This window comes from Anabrus simplex, chromosome 3, assembly GCF_040414725.1.
Source record: "Anabrus simplex isolate iqAnaSimp1 chromosome 3, ASM4041472v1, whole genome shotgun sequence".
In the NCBI taxonomy this organism is placed as follows: Eukaryota; Metazoa; Arthropoda; class Insecta; order Orthoptera; family Tettigoniidae; genus Anabrus; species Anabrus simplex.
The window spans coordinates 63,033,009-63,052,187 of record NC_090267.1 but is presented as its reverse complement, the minus strand read 5'-3'; the positions used below and the strand labels follow the sequence as shown (position 1 = coordinate 63,052,187).

The 19,179-nt window shown below is 38.4% G+C and overlaps 1 protein-coding gene across 1 annotated transcript in view; it reads left to right on the top strand.

The window, feature by feature from the left end:
- Nucleotides 1-2,808: 2,808 nt before the first annotated feature.
- The window catches only part of Gycalpha99B (guanylate cyclase 1 soluble subunit alpha 2), a 628,187-nt gene continuing 611,816 nt past the window's right edge, over nt 2,809-19,179 (top strand). The window contains exons 1-2 of the mRNA XM_067143771.2: nt 2,809-2,817; nt 2,894-2,958. Coding sequence (XP_066999872.2) covers nt 2,809-2,817; nt 2,894-2,958 — 74 coding nt within the window. The remainder of the gene's footprint in view (nt 2,818-2,893; nt 2,959-19,179) is intronic.

The window sequence follows — 19,179 nt, the reverse complement described above, 5'->3', positions numbered from 1 at the left end:
ACAAACTTGTATCTTATCCTACCTTAGTTGTATTGGTTCTTAATAATCTCATCAGTCTTTATAGTGTTAATCTAGAATGACAAAATACATTTCGAATGAATTGAATGACTGAAAGAATGAGTGAATGCCTAGGTTGTATGAAGTGGTGAGAGCACGATTTCGTGAGTGAATGTTTTCGTAGATGAATGAGTGAATGAACCCTCTTCTCACCCAGTCATGGATAATCACCAGCTTGGGAGACAGTTTCATGAATAAAGGAATGAGTGAATTAATTGAATCGAACAAAGGAATCCATGATTGAATCATGTCCATGAATTAATGAATAAATTCACGATTGAGTGAATGAATGTATTGAGATATTTTAATACTATCATACTAACAGGGTGTGGGGTAATAAGCTTACTTTTGACAACATACCATATAAGTTCTGGGAAAAGGAGATTGGCGTTCGGTTTCCCCATTAAATTTGTGGTTAAGTAATTTTACTGTAGAAATGAAAAACTAAATTAATTTGATAGAACAAAATAATTATATTCTTGAAACAATATATAAAATAGTGAGAACTGCTGCGATTAAAACAGATGAGAATATGAAATTATGACATTGCAACTGAAAGAAACTAGGCATGAATTTGAATTCTTCTTGACCGGACATTTAACAATTTATACGAAATATATCCCTTACTGTTCCACTTGACTGTACCTTCAACACTTTGAGTGTAATTACGGCGTATTCCTAAGATCTCACGCCTAACTTGGTGATTCATCCTTCTGACTGCTTCTTCTCCATATTATATGACTTATTGGTAAGTATGCACTGTATGACCTCATTGCAGGTCTATCCTTCTATGACTTCGTTGTAAGCCTTCCCGTCCGTATCTTCAACTAAGTGACCGACCAACTTTGGCCTCACTCTCTCAATGACCAAAGACTAATGGTTCACTGAGCCTTCTCCATCTCGTTCACACTCGTTGACTGTCGTTGACTGACCGACTTAGGCCTCTGCTTCTAATTGAATAATGACTGACGCTACAAGATAAACCCACCTTATATAGGCATTGGTTGACGTACCCACGTAATCTCCAGAAATAACCATAATTTACTCCCACCTCGCGACAAATATTACATGTAATTGTGAAATCCCCTGGGGCTCCCTAAGAAACTCCAAGACCGTGAGCGCACCGCCAAATGAGCACGATGACGTAGCCATGACGTGGCGATGACTTGACAGAAATCCCAGCAGTATTGCACAATGTAACAGTGTCACATCCAACATCTGATATATAACAATTCTCACTGTACATATCTTTAATGTTAATCTACACACACATATATATGCATACACTTAACCACAATCATGCAAGCGACAAGCATTGCAGAATCGAATTGAATAAGAATGATAATATAATAATAGTAATCTCACAGATAAAACAATATTAATACGGACATAATAATAATAATAATAATAATAATAATAATAATAATAATAATAATAATAATAATAATAATAATAATAATAATAATGATATCACAGGTGAAATAATAATGAAAATAAAAGTACAGATATCATCCTGTAACAGGATTTGAACCGTTACAGTATGAACTGCATACAATAAAATGTCCTCCATCTCATTCACGGATAACCACCAACTTGGGAGAGAGTTTAATGAATGAATAAATTTTCTCATTTGATACGCACATCTGCCTGCGTAGATTAACTGTTAGTATTATTAGCTGCCGTCCTCGTGTTCCGGGTTGAATTCCCGGTACTGCCAGAAATTTGAAATCGGCAGGAGAGCTGGTTTGTGGTTAAATATGCTACATGTAGCTTACCACCAATGGGGGTGTGCCTGAAAAGATGTTCACCTTCTCGGGATGAGGAAACGAGTTTATTTTACTTTATTTGTTTCGCATGCAATTTATTATTTAACTTAAGGAAAAATAACGCGTAGTGTGCTCTACAAACACGACGCTGAACGTTCTGCGGTACACATACACAATTTAAAGGTCTGCAGTCTGTTGACTTAGTCTAATTTCAGTGTGCTTTCTTAGACACTGTAAATCAGAATGAATAAAAAATAACAACATATTATACGACAACGAATTTTGAAAAGAAAGTCACGGCAGCAAACAGGATATCTTAATTTCAGAAACAATTCTGAAACTATATACCTAAAACTGGCGGAACACCCTTCTTCGAAGTACCCCCTAGAGGGGTGTCTTGATCCCTTCACCTGCATATGTGCATTATAATATTGTCAAGTGCTAAATATGTTATAAAAACCAGGTGGCCCTCCAGCCCCGTACTTCCTACTTGTAACCGACCCGCATGCAGTAATGATGAACGGGATGCCTACCTACTCGTTTACAAAGGAGCGCTACTAGGTGCTCCAAACACGTTCTGTAACTTAGCGCACTTGAAAATCAGACAAAGGTGCACAAAATAATGTATAACAACACATTAATTTACACACGTACAGATATTCCACTCCACCAAAAATTGCTTATATGTGATAGTTGCCTTGAACGATCCATTAGCTCTTAACTGGAATTCAGTCCGTCAAAATAAGTGTATAGAAGGCAGATTGTCATTTAGAAACTCCTGTCAATACCGTCTGCGAGATTCGGCGGCATTCCATCCAGATTCTCCATTGACGGAATTACGCCTGTGTATTCGTGTTTGCTGAACACACCAGCCGTCGTCGATATATTGGCAGCAACTCTAATGCTGCTGTAACAATTACCAGCTTACTAATATGCGTTCGAAAACTTGGCTAACTAACGCAATAATCACTCTTTCTGGTCGCCTATGTACGATGTTTGCTCCCCGATCATTTTCTGGTTCCAGATGATGGTCTTTAACTGGCAAGTAATTACTTCCTTTCTCTTTGCAGAATGAAGCCCTTCATACAGCTGTGAAGAAAGTACGGGATGATGACGAAGAAAAATATTCATTTTTGTAAGTAAAGTTATTTATATCGATTTATTTAGATTCATGTTATATTGTTGTATACTAGGTCAGTGTATTTGAAAGCAGAGCTCCCTTTAGTGCCATGCGTATAAATGAGTACTTCTTTTCCTTAAAACGCCCTCTTCAAACGGAAATTGGTGAACCGCGAAGCCAGCACTGATCTTGACAATGCAGCAGGGAAAGCTTCCTCTGATGTACATCTGTGCTATTCTTTGTTTTCCTTTGTTTCCATCTGGCTTTGTCATCCTACGAAGGACGTCGACGTGTGGAATTTTCAGTATCCAAGCTATACGCATGCGGCTGCGAAACAGATATGAGTACATTTCAAAAGTATCAATGCGACTTTCATTGCTTGGATCTAAGGACCACCTTCCACATCCGTATAGGAAAATCGAGAATATCGTCGTTGCGCCTCGAATACCGTCATGTGTCAATGATGAAGGGATAAATACTGACCCACAGCACATGTGTCCCTTATAACAAATCCAGATAAGATACATTCATTGAGGGTTAAGTATAAGCGAAATATAAGTATCTATTCCCAATTTAAGTCAGACGAAGTGAGTTATCAAAAAGTACTAGGAATTATTCGCGTTGCAAGAGAAACAAGTATGTCCTAAATTTAATATATTTACACCAATGTGTTGTTATAGTTCATGCAATATTGAACCATAGATGAAAGAAACTTTCTGGTCAAAGTTCTAAGCTGAAATATTATCACATAGCGATCTTTCTATGCACAGTGACGATGATGAAGCAAGTGATCATGCAGATTCGTTGCTGGAAAATGAGATCTGGCCTTACAAACAAATTATTCACGGGTAATGAATTAATTCATGGCCTACTCAGTTCTAGATTTCATCACTCGTTTTGAGTCGCATTGGTCGTTAAACATGGTGCCGAATTATTTGGAGGAGCACACTTGCTCAACTATATTATATTTTCCTTTGAGATTTTCTCCTATTGTCTGTTTAAAGAACATCATCATATTTATTTTGGAAAGGTTAGCCATATTGCACAATGCTGAATTAAGCATACATTAATACTTACTATACCCTACAGGGCACATTAATACCGCAGGATGATACCTACCTGCTCTTCTGTTCTTGCATACGGGCATCAGCTCAGCTGCAGTCGGCAGAAATGGTTCTTATGACGAGAGGATCATGGGGAACTCATACACTATATTAAACTACGAAATGAGGAACACTTTCGCTGTGATCAGAATTTAGAGCATAAGTTTGTATTCATAACTCAAATTATTTACAATGCTTGCACCTGGAGTGCCCAAATAAGTGCGCCAAAAGCTCACATCTACAAATTAAAAGGAAAACAAAGAAAATACAATCTGGATGATGACGTAATGCTGACGTTTGTCGATCTGTGAACCAGGAAAGAACGGATGTGTCCCCCACATGGAGACAGCATCACTATGCCTACGGCCTAAAAATGATATAATGGTAGAATTAAGGATACCCGCAGAGATTACCGCTATTATGAAAGTTTCCTCCCACACCGGGATATTTATATACACAAAAATTAGCAGCACAATAAGTAATAAAAATAAACTCAGATAACCTACTCTAGCGCCCTCAATTTCCTATTTACATGGACGTAAACCCACGTCCACCAGGCAGAACTTTGTGTCAACAGGGCAATCCTAACAGTAGCATAGTGCCAAGATCACATTAGTAGAATGCACAACCCTAAGAATGCGAATCAAACAAGAGAAGAACTGGAGGTAAAATGGGTAAAATAAATGACGCACTGTGTTTGCAAAAGGCTTCCCTGCCAAAGGAGAATGACCGACCTCCAGAGCGATTTAAAAATGGCCGAGCTCACCCCAATACAGAGCAGGCGAACATTGACCTGCAGTCAGGTCTGGAGCCCCCTCCTACATCAAAAAAAAAATTGTAAACAAACTGCCGCTAGACGTCTTACCCTACATTCTTTCACAAAGGGACTTTCAAGCTTCTACACATAGCAGCAAATGGCCACAAAATAAGTGAGGAAAGACACATCTCACATACGCACCTGACTTCATTTAACCACCCACACGGGTCGCAGTTAAATCACATAAAGTGTTCTGCCATACTATCACATCAAACCATCACCGTCAATATGCGGCGTGTTAACAGTAACCTTGGGGGTCAGAGGTTCAAACCCAACGTTTGACAGAGTAGCACAGAGTCGAATAGCGTTAAAACCTGCGCCTCCGCTATAGTTTACGCCCGTCTAAGGCACGTAAATAGAGCCCCTTAACTAAATAAATACCATAAGCATGCCTACCTTACATTACGCAGGTATGTCTGCCCTTCCCCTGGAATATAATGGGAATTACACATAGTGATCCTGATCCTACAAGTAAAATGTATTTCACGACCGACCCAAAGGAAAATATCCGGTCTATCGTACTCAAACAAATATGTATCGCTAGGCACACTACCTCTTGCCGCGATAACAAATGTTACCTCATTGTCTGCTTTACATAAAGATAAAAAAACAAATCTAACTACTCTTACCCTTAGATATATCAAAACAATCTTAATACGCAACCTGATGGGCCACAATCAAATCCTATATTAATATTTACACGTTTATTTCTACAATCTCTGCGTGATACCTTAACTCTACCATATGTCTAATAATTCATGGTCCACTTATCTCATTGTTGATCCCCTCCTCTCTCCCTCCGGGTAGGCTAGCATGATTTAGCCCATCACGGTAGAGGTCTCCGCCAGGGTCGATTCATGGAGTCCGGTCTTCCTGCCCCGCTGGCCCATGGTGCTGTCTTCTTCTTGAGGGATGCCTCGTTCAAGGTAGCGTCTTCGAAGCCACGTTCTGAAGTTCTTGCACCTCACTCCCCTCGGAATATCTCGACTTCTTACTACAATGAAATATTCACTTTAAACACAACGCCACATTCTGGACATGTATTTAGGTTGAGCTAGCACACAGCGCTAACACTTTGCAATACACACTCCTCGTCCTCCATTCTCGTATAACTGCATACTCGCTAACTTGTGCACTGTGCCACAAACTATTTTCTGCTCAAGAAACTATCCACTCGGTTATTGTGTTTTTATGCCCGCTTAACTTGGATTCAACAGTCTATCAGAGGATAAATATAGACCCCCTTAGCCTATTGTCCACACTTCCTCGGCACCTCGGGAGCTTCGCCCCTACCGCTATTTATCCGCGTCTACAAGCACGGCGTTCTTTTGTTACTGATACCATTAAGCACACGCGATCTCATTGATAGGTATCTGAACATCGCGCCACCTACAAGTCCACCACCTGTAGCTCTGTAAGTCACCTATCCACTGGATCAAAGTTATCGCCCTGTAATAATTACACACTGTCTTTGTTCTGAACAAAAGGTTTCTGGCGCAATCTAGGCAGAAGTGCGACGCGTGCTGGCAGCAATATGATAGTCAACTGGATGATCTCCCCCCATATCACTCAGCTTTTATATGAGGCAACACACCAAAGGACGCCAGGGAAAGTCCCGAGAAACAACTTGAGTCTGGAATGTGGCCACTACAGAGCTTCCCACGGTGGTTCTGCTTGGTACATATTTATTGATCTCATTCTATGTTAATCAACCTAGAGGTATCTACAGCTTCGTAAAATTCTAGCAATCATTTCCATCTTTTTATTTTCCTGAGAAACCTTCAATTACGGGCATTAAAACTCAATTTCCGTAATGTGGTGGGCCTGTCTGCTCCCGCTAAAAATCTCTGTTAAGATGGCGGGTCTCTCCCCCAGACAAAATCCCATCTCTCTTTCTCTCTTCCTCACATATTCTTTCTTCGTCACACATGACCACGCCTTGCCTCGGGAAATCACCTTCTCGCTTCCCGCTCTCTATATAGCATTACGCCCTCACAAGCGGCGTCCTACTGCAAAATTTTTACTGCGTTAAATATCCATTCTCGCAGTCAGATATAATGGTACATTACAAAAATAAGATTAGAGAAATAAATACTTGAATATTTCATGGAAAATTCTGGTAACTCCCGTCATGTTCCGTCCCTTTATAGTATCTGCATCGATGTCCAGATCCATGGCTAAATGGTTAGCGTGCTGGCCTTTTGTCACAGGGTTCCCGGTTTCGATTCCTGGCAGGGTCGGGAATTTTAACCACCATTGGTTAATTTCCCTTGCACGGGAGCTGGGTGTATGTGTTGTATTAATCATCATTTCATCCTCATCACGACGCGCAGGTCGCCTACAGGAGTCAAATAAAAAGACCTGTACCCGGTGTTCCGAAGCTGACCTGAGATCTCCCAGCACTAAAATCCATACTCCATTTCATCTGCATCGATCTCTCTCAATCCATATTAACAACTTATCAAGCCGATCAAGTTTGAAGTGGAAAACTTTGTTTTCTCATTCAGTATGTAAGAGTTGTTTCTCACTGGTCGCTATAGGCATGATAACAGGGGAATCCCTTGGGCTCAGCTGCCTATCAGGAAGCTACCAGGACAAATCTAGATAAGATACATTCATTGAGGGTTAAGTATAAGCGAAGTATAAGTATCTATTCCGAATTTAAGTCAGACGAAATGAATTGTCAAAAAATACTAGGAATTATTCGCGTTGCAAGAGAAACAAGTGTGTCCTAAACATAATATATTTACACCAATGTCAACTGGTGCCATATGATCGTAGAGAGTTTAAGTATTGTCGTATCGTAAAAATTAGCTGAGTCTTTTAACTTGAATGGTTTATGTAAGTGTTAAATCGCAATATTAGATCGCCAAAATTTAAGAGCAGCGTAGAAAGTAAGTATTCGTCCTTTAACACGAAGGAATTCTGATCTGATCCAACAGCCGAACAGAATGATACTGCTGTGGATAGTAGACTGGGTATCGATTATGACTTGCGTTCAGCTTATATAAAGCAGCTGGGATCCGTAGTCGGTGAATCACACCACGCAGGTTGCATCAGTTTATTTAGGTTTTAATAACTGCCACAATAATATCTCGATTGCATTATAAGTGGAAAGATTTATCGAAATACACGTGCTGACGTTGTCAATTTCTTTGGATTTCAATTATCATCGGAAATATAAAATAGAATATGATATCAGCTGAGCCTGGGTGGCGTGTAGCTGTAGCCGGATGTTGCGCTGTCTATGTCATTAGCTCCATACTGACAGAGAAGAGAGCTGAATTGTTCTCAGGAAAGGAAATACTTCGCGATTTAAACAGACAATAAATCGTCGTTGCCGGGAAGAAACCTCCTATGTGATAATATTTTTGGAGATATACTGACCCGCATCACATACGTTATGATGAGCGAGAATGCCTTGACAATATCACACAATATTGCACCTTCGATGACAGAATCTAACCGTTCAAAGTTCTAAGCTAAAATATTTCACATAGGAGATTTCGTCCCGGCAGCGACGAAATACTGTTCCGGCATTTCTAGTAAAATATACTCGTATATCGAATGATATGAGTAAGGAACTGGAATCACAGATAAGGCTTTTTGCTAATGATACTATGATAAATAGAGTAATAAATCAGTTACAGGATTGTGAGCGACTGTGAAGTGACCTCGTCGCAGTTATGAGATGAACAGCAGTCCATGGTATGATAGTAAACGGCGCCAAAAATCAGGTTGTAAGTTTCAAGAAGAGGAAAAGTCCTCTCTGTTGTAATTACTGTGTTAATGGAATAGCAGTAATTCTTGCGGATCACAGCAGCAGAGCCTGCTGACGGGAACAGGCGGAGGGGCACTACTTTTTAAAAATATTTACCTTCTTACTTAAACACACGCAATAAACAAATGCATACCCGGATACACATCATACAATGTTAAATACTTGATCATTACTCACGTACTTCACTGTCATCTTTTTTATTTTAATAGAAAATGTGGAATGAAATGTTGGTGTCCATTGGAAGAAGGCGGTGATCCAGACTCTTACCTCACCTAAGTATCTTCAACTATTTAAATGTACTTACTGTCACTGAAGTCTATCTGAAATGCGTTCACAGTGCTGTATACATCATCGAACTACCGTTGAATGAGAACATAATCCTGAAGTCCATTCAAATCACTGTACCGACTGATAGGCCTACTACTGAGTCTACAGGACGAATGAAGTACGGTCTACTCGCCCTGGCCATACAATGAAGAATATGGTAGGGCCTTGTTCGACGATAGTAGTGTTATTCCTTTATTTAAACACGAATTCCATTCTTATATGCCGCAAATCCACAAACTCAGAAATGACTTTATCGTCAAAGTCAGGCATATCGTAAATGAGTTCTTTGGCAATAGAAATCATTTGCCAGAGCAGACAGTCGTTCTTCGGTCATTGTGTTGCGTAGAAATTAATGTCGTAGTACGAGCCAGTGTTGAAAACAGCGCTCTGCTTCGGGTGTGGACATGGGTGTTGTCATAATTATCCTGTAAATGTTTAGCGCTTGTTTGAACGTTGATTTCAGATTATTCCCTAAAAAAAAAGCGAGGAGTGGTAGAGCTCCTTTGACTTGCCTGAAATCTGTCCGTTTATAAATCACTTCTAATTCCGTCTTTAAGACATTCTTCCAGCGACTTTGGATAATGTAACGCAGTAGAATTTAATAAATTTTCTGGAAATTTTATAGAGAATTTGTCAAATGGAACGGAGTACAGTACTGTTGCATCTTCAATATACCCAATAAATACAAACCTATCATACACCTGGTTCATTACAACGTCACAGACTTCTTTCGCTGCAATGGTCCTTGTGTCGCTTACTCTACGTCTTTTATCGGAATTATTGTAGTCCGTGAGAACACATGCAACTGTATCTATTTCTTCAACTTGTTGTGTTACACACTTTGCGAAGTCAGGAATAGCATTTTATATTTGGACTGAATCTGTTCCGCATTTTTGTAGCTGATTGTACAGTATGTCAACATGCGACATTAATTTATGGAAAACAGTCAACCAGAACATGAATATGGTATCCTCAAGAGCACGGGACAGTTGACTGCCTTCATTTACGCTAATATAAGTTTTACCTCCTTTTTCTATTCTACGAAAGCACTCTATCAGTTTCTCTCTTTTCTCATAAACTACATTCACCGTACGAATGTTGAAGCTCCAGCGAGTAGTGATTGTCCGAGGGAGTCCAGTCGTGATTATTTCATTCACGAGGTCACTTCTGTGAGCGAGTTGAAAAAAATACGTTGGGATTGCGGACAGGTTACAGAAAAATAACTTGACTTGGGGATCGTATGAACAAGCCTTCTGCATTGTTAAATTTAGTTGGTGTCTATAGCAATGAATGTAATGTGCATTAGGGTAATGTACTTTCAATTTCGCCTGCACGCCCCTTGTCTTTCCGCTCATTACGCTGCCTCGGTCATAACTCTGACAAATAAGTTTATGTGGTGTGTCCCTTAATATGGAATTAATTATCTCTTACAGACATTGACTCAATCCATCAGCTATCCTTTCGGTTGGAAACATGCATCCCCAAAACCTTTCATGGACGTGACCCTCTAATGCAAATCGAAAAACAAGTACCAATTGGCTTTTATTTGAAAAATCCGTTGTTTCATCTGTTTCTACTGAAACGAATTGGGATTACTCAATTTCTGAATAAATTAGTTCCCTACACACATTCAGCAAATAGTCGAGAGCTCTTTCGGAAGTACCATTAAACAAAGAAGTTTTGGCCAGGTGTTCTTTCATAGCAACGTCAATATCAGCTATAAAATTAATGAGACGTTTGAAAAATCCAGGATTTCGAGAATTTTCTGTGTCATCATGGCTGCGGAGTACCACTTCAAATACGCCACAGAACTGTATGCACCGAATAATTCTGCGTATGTGCCTATTTTTCCTAATCTGATCGTTGTGTTTGTTAATGAATTGGTGATGAGCAGAATCCAGTTGGGGCACTATATTAACTTTCCCTAGTACAGCTAACTCCATGCATGATTTGATATGTTGGGAGGAACATTCGTTCTTTTTACTTTTTTCCTTCAAGTGTTTGAGGTCTGTTACTCCGGTCTTCGTTCACATCAGGTCATGTCCGAATAACATGCACGGAAAACAGGTAGACGCATTCCTTGAATCACAGCCACACAACCACTAGTATTCTTATACACCCCAGGCTGGAATCTACGCCGATGTTAGCGCCCTTTGTATTATTCGACTTTTTCTAGTTGTAAATGAGGTGTTGGTCGACCGAGTGTCTTTATCTCCGTCTTTTTAGTCAGGGACAGTGTGTTGACTAAAAGGTCTACCTACTTAAAATATTACTCAGAGAATTCATTGTACGTAGCCTACAAGTGTGATGTATCTCATGCTACTCTTCATAGGGATTCTATAATTATATCCGCACACAACACACAACATATTTACTTTTAATGACACCGCACTAAATATTACGAGATGGAATGCTGACTAATTAAATTAGCCAGTACAGCACGTATATCAGACCGCAGATGACAGACTTGGAACACGAATTTGTAACGGATGTTCTTCTCGGCGCGATAAGCCTTCGCGTACTTTCCTAATCGTAGCGGGCTGGCTTCGGCAATGACCCAATCTCCTATTTAGTGCATGTTAAAAAAATAGTTCTACGCATGCGCGAACGAAAATTACCTAAGCAAGATTCAACAGCTTAGGGCACAGGGCCAGTATGACCGACCAGCGAAGAGCCCGCAGGAGGAAGCAAAGTTCGTGTCTGATGAAAACATTGACGCACTAGCTGCGTCGGCGCCTGAATGTACTGTATCATCATTCAAAATGTCAGTACTTGTAAAACCATGCATTAACAGTTAATTAGCTGGAGGGGCACGTGCCCCTCTGCCCTTTAGAGCGAGCCGCCACTGGATCATAGGTGTTAATATGAGGAAAGATCTTCACTGTGGTAATAACGTGCTTATAAATAAAAGTTACACAACTCTGCATGTGTGAAATAAACATGTAAAGGAATGGGCGTACAAGTCACTGGTAAGACCCCATGGGACCGTCACCAGGAATACCTAATTTAAGAACTGGAAAAAGATTCAAGGGAAAACAGCACCGTATGTTCTCAGTGATTTCCGTCAAATCAAATCAAATCAAATCAAATCAAATCAAATCAAATCAAATCAAATCAAATCAAATCAAATCAAATCAAATCAAATCAAATCAAATCAAATCAAATCAAATCAAATCAAATCAAATCAAATCAAATCAAATCAAATCAAATCAAATCAAATCAAATCAAATCAAATCAAATCAAATCAAATCAAATCAAATCAAATCAAATCAAATCAAATCAAATCAAATCAAATCAAATCAAATCAAATCAAATCAAATCAAATCAAATCAAATCAAATCAAATCAAATCAAATCAAATCAAATCAAATCAAATCAAATCAAATCAAATCAAATCAAATCAAATCAAATCAAATCAAATCAAATCAAATCAAATCAAATCAAATCAAATCAAATCAAATCAAATCAAATCAAATCAAATCAAATCAAATCAAATCAAATCAAATCAAATCAAATCAAATCAAATCAAATCAAATCAAATCAAATCAAATCAAATCAAATCAAATCAAATCAAATCAAATCAAATCAAATCAAATCAAATCAAATCAAATCAAATCAAATCAAATCAAATCAAATCAAATCAAATCAAATCAAATCAAATCAAATCAAATCAAATCAAATCAAATCAAATCAAATCAAATCAAATCAAATCAAATCAAATCAAATCAAATCAAATCAAATCAAATCAAATCAAATCAAATCAAATCAAATCAAATCAAATCAAATCAAATCAAATCAAATCGTAGAGTTACGAAAGTGTTGAAAACTTTGGGCTGAGAAAAATTGGAAGAACTGAAATTTCAAAGCCGGCTAAACGGAATGTTCCGAGCTGTCAGTGGAGGGATGGCAGGTGATGAGCTCAGTAGATTTCAGTGGAGTTTATAAATATGTAGGAAACACCTTATGAATATAAATATGGAATTCAAGAATGGAAATTGGAGTGAATATTCGTTTATAGGAAGCGAAATTAGGCATTCGAATAATTTGTTAAGAATAAATCTTCAAATTAATTGAAATTGTTAAAGAAAAGACAAAGTAAACAACTAGTAGGGAACCTAGCACGTGGGTGACAGCGCTAGTTCAGATCAAAACTGCCTGATTAGTGATTGCTTAGCCTATAATTTATCTGTCCTGTAAAACATTACGCACAATGGAGAGCGAATTTATTGACAAAGGAGCACATTTGTAAGTTAAATGACTCTAATTTGCTTGGTGTAGTGCCTGCAGGGATGCAGTGTTTATGTCCTTCTCATCCCTGGAACGGTTAAGTCCATCTCATTATCCTCATGGACTAAATTTACGTCACAACAGAGAATAAAGTGCGAGTAATTGTCTGAATTAATGGCTACGCCTTGTTCTTGTTTAACAGAGAATCTCAGTTAAGGGAGACGAAGAACAAGCACTCTCTACGAAATTGATTTTAAATTCCTTGGCTGTCCTCAGCAATTACATTCACCATCAATTCAACAACGTTAAGGGACCAAATTCAAACGCTTAGACGTGCTACATCATGAAAAGTATGGTTTCGTACTTGTCTCTCAACATAATTTAAATGTTAACGGATACGATATACGAAGGGAAAGGTCAAATTATATTTCGTTTAAGGAAAAATAAATATTTGTTGGTTCCTCGGTTTCATATAACTTATAATGATAATGTAATACTATTTTTGTTTAACAATTCCCAATTCAAGATTTTTAAAAATATTTAGTCCACCTGTGGAGCAATAAATACATTTTTAAGATTCCAGTTACCTTTGTTGCCAGCAATTTATCTAGCATGCAGTTTCTTAATCCGTCGAGTGTTATTTCTTCTTGGTACCTGTTTATCGGCTGTAAAACCCTTCAAATGTCTGTTATGTTGTGTCCGAATGTTCATCTGTCATAGACGTAATTCTCCTTGATTTTTATTTGATGCAGGTTCTTCTCTGTTGTATCAAACCATAATAATAATAATAATAATAATAATAATAATAATAATAATAATAATAATAATAATAATAATAATAATAATAATAATAATAATAATAATAATAATAATAATAATAATAATAATAATAATAATAATAATAATAATAATAAATATGATTTATTTATTTTCATCGATACAGCCAAATGTGGAATACCGTTACATAAACTACCTGCCTCCCTTTCTTTTTTGTTTACGTTGTAAATAGAGTTTCTCACCCGTTCTTCAGCCGAGATATCCCGTGGTTTTGTAGGTTCTTTCACTAGATCATCCCTCAACCCCGAAGTTTTTTCCTAACGGTTGTCTTCTCCGTTAATTCCTCTGGTATTACATCATTTACCCCCATGTCTTTATGCACAACCTTCAGCCATTGGGGATGAAATTTCTATTTCTCCTCGAAATTGAGCAGTTTAAGCCCCAAACTCTCCGGGTTCATTCTCTTAAACTGACCGCGGAAGTTGACCATAGTTTCTTCATAATGGTGGTGATCTTTCGGTCTCTTGAATACAGGTCCTTTTCTGACCTCATATGGAAGACAAATCCCTTGGGCACTTTCTGAACACCAAAATCTTTTTAAGGAAGCTCCTTTCTTTTTCCTTCTTTGCACTGCACACAACTACAAGGATGGATGGAAAATGTTAGGAAATTATTGTTATTAATTTATAAAAGGAATAACCTACTGGTTATTTTTACTTAACATAATATAAAAACGTAATTAAATTAAAACAAATTATATAAAAGTAAACAAAACGCACAAGAAAAATTTTCCACGAAAAATAACATTACAAGAAATTATGCCAAAAAGGAAACATTACCTTAAGAAATATGTAAGAACTAACAAAAGACCTTAAAACTAATTATAACGAGAGTAGTGTAATATAATAATTAAAATAATCGTACAAAAATCTACAGAAATTTCGCTGAAAAATGATTAAAAATATTCCCTTTCATTTAGTGAAATATCACTCGGAAATTCACCCAAAATTTACACAGCATTCCTTTACATAGGGTGTATCAAGATAATTAATTACGATGCAGTCACATACAAATTCACAGATATCAAGGAATGGGAATACCCTAGTACATCCGCGGTAAAGTCTGCCTGGGGTAAGAGACGGCTAAAAAGTGTCTTGCAGACGCTCTTGCCTTAGGAACAGGATTGGTGGCCACGGAGCTTCTAGTTGAGCCTAGCATTGCTTGCAGTTAGTTGCACCAGAAATCTCACTTTCCTCTTTCCTGTCATTACTCACTTAGTCAACTCTTGTTCTCTTCCGTCCTTAAGGGTATTACGTAGGGTTTCGATGCCTAGGTAGCCTTTTTCACTCTCTTCATGGCTCTTCTTTTGTCGTTTCTCTTAATGCTTCCGTAACCTTCCTCTTTCAGTCTAATCAGAGGATGGCAGCACAGGTGTACTTGCTTTTCAAATAACAATCACTAACCAACAGCAACAACAAGGAATGGACTATAATACACAAAATTACTTTTATTCATTTTCCTAGACCGTAGAGCTGAATTTCACAGTGGTTCAGTATATGCTAATGCTATGATGGCTACATATTATTTGAATGAGAAGCTACAACATGTTTTCCAGTCGTTGACCGGGTCAGCGATGGAATGAATGAGGCGCCCATTTTGCGGCGAGGATAGGAATTTTGCCGGCTGCCGAAGCCAATCGCACTCCTCTGGGACAATGATTAATGACTCACAGATGAAATGAAATGCTATTGGTGAGTGTTGCTGGAATGAAAAATGGCACGAAAAACCGGAATACCCGGAGAAATACTTGTCACGCCTTCTCCTTGTCCAACACAAATTTCACATGGAGTGAGCAGGGTTTGAACCACGGAACCCAACGGTGAGAGGATGGTTACATCCTATATATATAAAGCCACAAGGCTAACTGACTCACTCACTCACTCACTCACTCACTGACTGACATTAATGTTTGCCCACTTCCAAGTGAGCTAGGAACTTGAAATTCGGCAGTCTGATAGCTTTTAGGCTGCAACCCAAGGAAAAATTCAAAAAAGTTGAAATTTTTCATATTTAGCCCCCCTTCCGCCCAATCAAAATTTCGGGCTGAAATTTCGTGTTAGACCCTGCCAGATGAGCTAGGAACTTGAAATGTGGCAATCTGATAGCTATTAGGTTGTGTCCCAAGGGAAAATTACAAAACGTTCAAATTTTTTGTATTTAGCCCCCCCTTCGCCGAAACACTGAAATTTCGTGTTACACCCTTGCAGATGAGCTAGGAACTTGAAATTCGGCAGTCAAATAGCTATTAGGCTGCAGCCCAAGGAAAAATTCAAAAAAGTTGAAATTTTTCACATTTAGCCCCCCTTCCGCCCAATCAAAATATCGGACTGAAATTTCGTGTTAGACCCTGCCAGATGAGCTAGGAACTTGAAATGTGGCAATCTGATAGCTATTAGGGTGTGTCCCAAGGAAAAATTACAAAAAGTTCAAATTTTTGGTATTTAGCCCCCCCTTCGCCGAAACACTGAAATTTCGTGTTACACCCTTGCAGATGAGCTAGGAACTTGAAATTCGGCAGTCAAATAGCTATTAGGCTGCAACCCAAGGACAAATTCCAAAAAGTTGATATTTTTCATATTTAGCCCCCCTTCCGCCCAATCAAAATATCGGAGTGACATTTCGTGTTAGGCCCTTCCAGATGAGCTAGGAACTTGAAATGTGACAATCTGATAGCTATTAGGGTGTGTCCCAAGGGAAAATTCCAAAAAGTTCAAATTTTTTGTATTTAGCCCCCCTCGCCGAATCACTCAAATTTCGGTGTTACACCCTTGCAGATTAGCTAGGAACTTGAAATTCGGCAATCAAATAGCTATTAGGCTGCAACCCAAGGAAAAATTCCGAAAAGTTGAAATTTTTCATATTTAGCCCCCCTTCCGCCCAATCAAAATATCGGAGTGAAATTTCGTGTTGGGCCCTTCCAGATGAGCTAGGAACTTGAAATGTGGCAATCTGATAGCTATTAGGGTTTGTCTCAAGGGATAATTCCAAAAAGTTCAAATTTTTGGTATTTAGCCCCCCATCGAATCACTCAAATTTCGGTGTTACACCCTTGCAGATTAGCTAGGAACTTGAAATTCGGCAATCTGACTGTTATTAGGCTGCAAACCAAGGATAAATTCCGAAAAGTTGAAATTTTTCATATTTAGTCCCCTTCCGCCCAATCAAAATATCGGACTGAAATTTCGTGTTAGACCCTTCCATATGAGCTAGGAACTTGAAATTCGGCTGCCTGATAGCTATTCGGCTGTAACCCAAGGAAGAATTCCAAAAAGTTCAAAATGTTCATATTTAGCCTCCACCGAATCGAAATATCGTTCTCAATTTTCGGGTAAGACCCTTCAGTTCCGGATGAGCTAGAAACTTGGAATTCGGTAATCTGATAGCTATTAAGCTGCAACCGTGGGAAAAATTCTAAAAAGTTGAAATGTTTCATATTTAGCCGCTTTTCCGTCCAATCAAATTATCGGACTAAAATTTCGCGTTAGACCCTTCCAGATGAGCTACGAACTTGAAATTTGGCAATCTGATATAAATTAGGCTGCAACCCAAGGGAAAATTCAAAAAAGTTCAAATTTTTCATATTTATCCCCCCACCGAATCAAAATATTGGACTCAAATTTCGGTTTAGAACCTTCCGTTCCGGATGCGCTAGAATATTGGAATTCGGCAATGCCAAAAAGTTAAAAATTTTCATATTTAATCCCCCCCGCCCAAACAATATATCGGGCTCAAATTTCGTGTTAGAGCCTTCCAGATGATCTACGATCTTGAGATTCGGCGATGTGATGGCTATTAGGTTGCAACCCAAGGAAAAATTCAAATTTAGTTCAATTTTTTCATATTTATCCCCCTCCCCGCCCAATCAAATTATCAGACTCAAATTTCGTGTTAGGCCCATCCAGATGATCCAGGAATTGAAATTAATCAGTATGATAGAAATTGGGCTGTAAGCCAAGAAAATATTCCAAAACATTCCATTTTCTCATATTTACCCCTCCACCACCCAATCAAAATCCTCTGCACCCCTCCCCCCAAACAAAATGGCGGACGCCATGATGCAGTGCCCTACAAAATTAATATTTGGCAATGCTCTAGATCCAAGCCTGTAACCGACGAAGAAATCGCAACAAGTTCAACTTTTGAATAATTAACCCACTGAAAAATCGAAATATGAAGCCAAATTTAATGACGATGCAGACTTTCGTTTAGAGCTATTTTGTGGCTGAACGGTAATTGCTATCAATGAACTGATTGCACTTTCGCTTCCTAAAATTAAGATGTCTACAATTTTGGTCGTATGACTTTTTGTCGTATCTCGACCCCTTCTACCTTAGACTGACCTTCATTTTCCCGGTTTTTATCAATTTTGTTAAATTTCCATACATTTTTTACTAATTAACACACTTATAAGACAGATAGACACTAAATTCAGCACGCTCCCTGACACGACCATTGGCCATACGTAGACCGACTTTGATTATTCTACTGCTATGAATGTATGGGAAACTGAAGGAATAACTTACCTAGAAACACTACCTTAATTTCAGCATAATGTATGTACCGTAATCAATTTATGGTGAAGACCATGGAGATACGGCAAAACCTCAAACAACGAAAATTGTAGGTCGTTATATTGTCGTCCAGCGTGCCAAGTTTCAAGAGTGTAGGTGTCTGCTAAGTTGCCAAATCTTATTTCAACTTGTTTAAAGCGGTCGAAATTTGACATGGATCGATATGTTCACCTCCTTCCTTGGTATAAATACGCAAGATACTAGAAAAGGCCTAAGACAGTAATGTAGAAGACTAAAGGGGTCGTCTGATGGCTCAATCCATACTTTGATACGACGTACCGTTTTTCCGCAATAAATTTCCTAACCAAAGTCTGCACTATTTAGCGTGCACATTGCCTGGCTCTATATTATATATATAAAACTGTTTGGCTCACTGGCTGGCATAAATGTTTACCCACTTCGGCATGAGCTAGAAACTTAAAATTTGACAATATGATAGCAAATAGGCTGTACTGTGGAAAAGTTCCATATGTTGATTTTGTGTTATTTTTACTTCCCTTGCCTTAAACTAAATTTTGGACGATATGTTGCAGTGCGCCAAAGAATTAAAATTTGCCGCAGTCACATCTTTGGC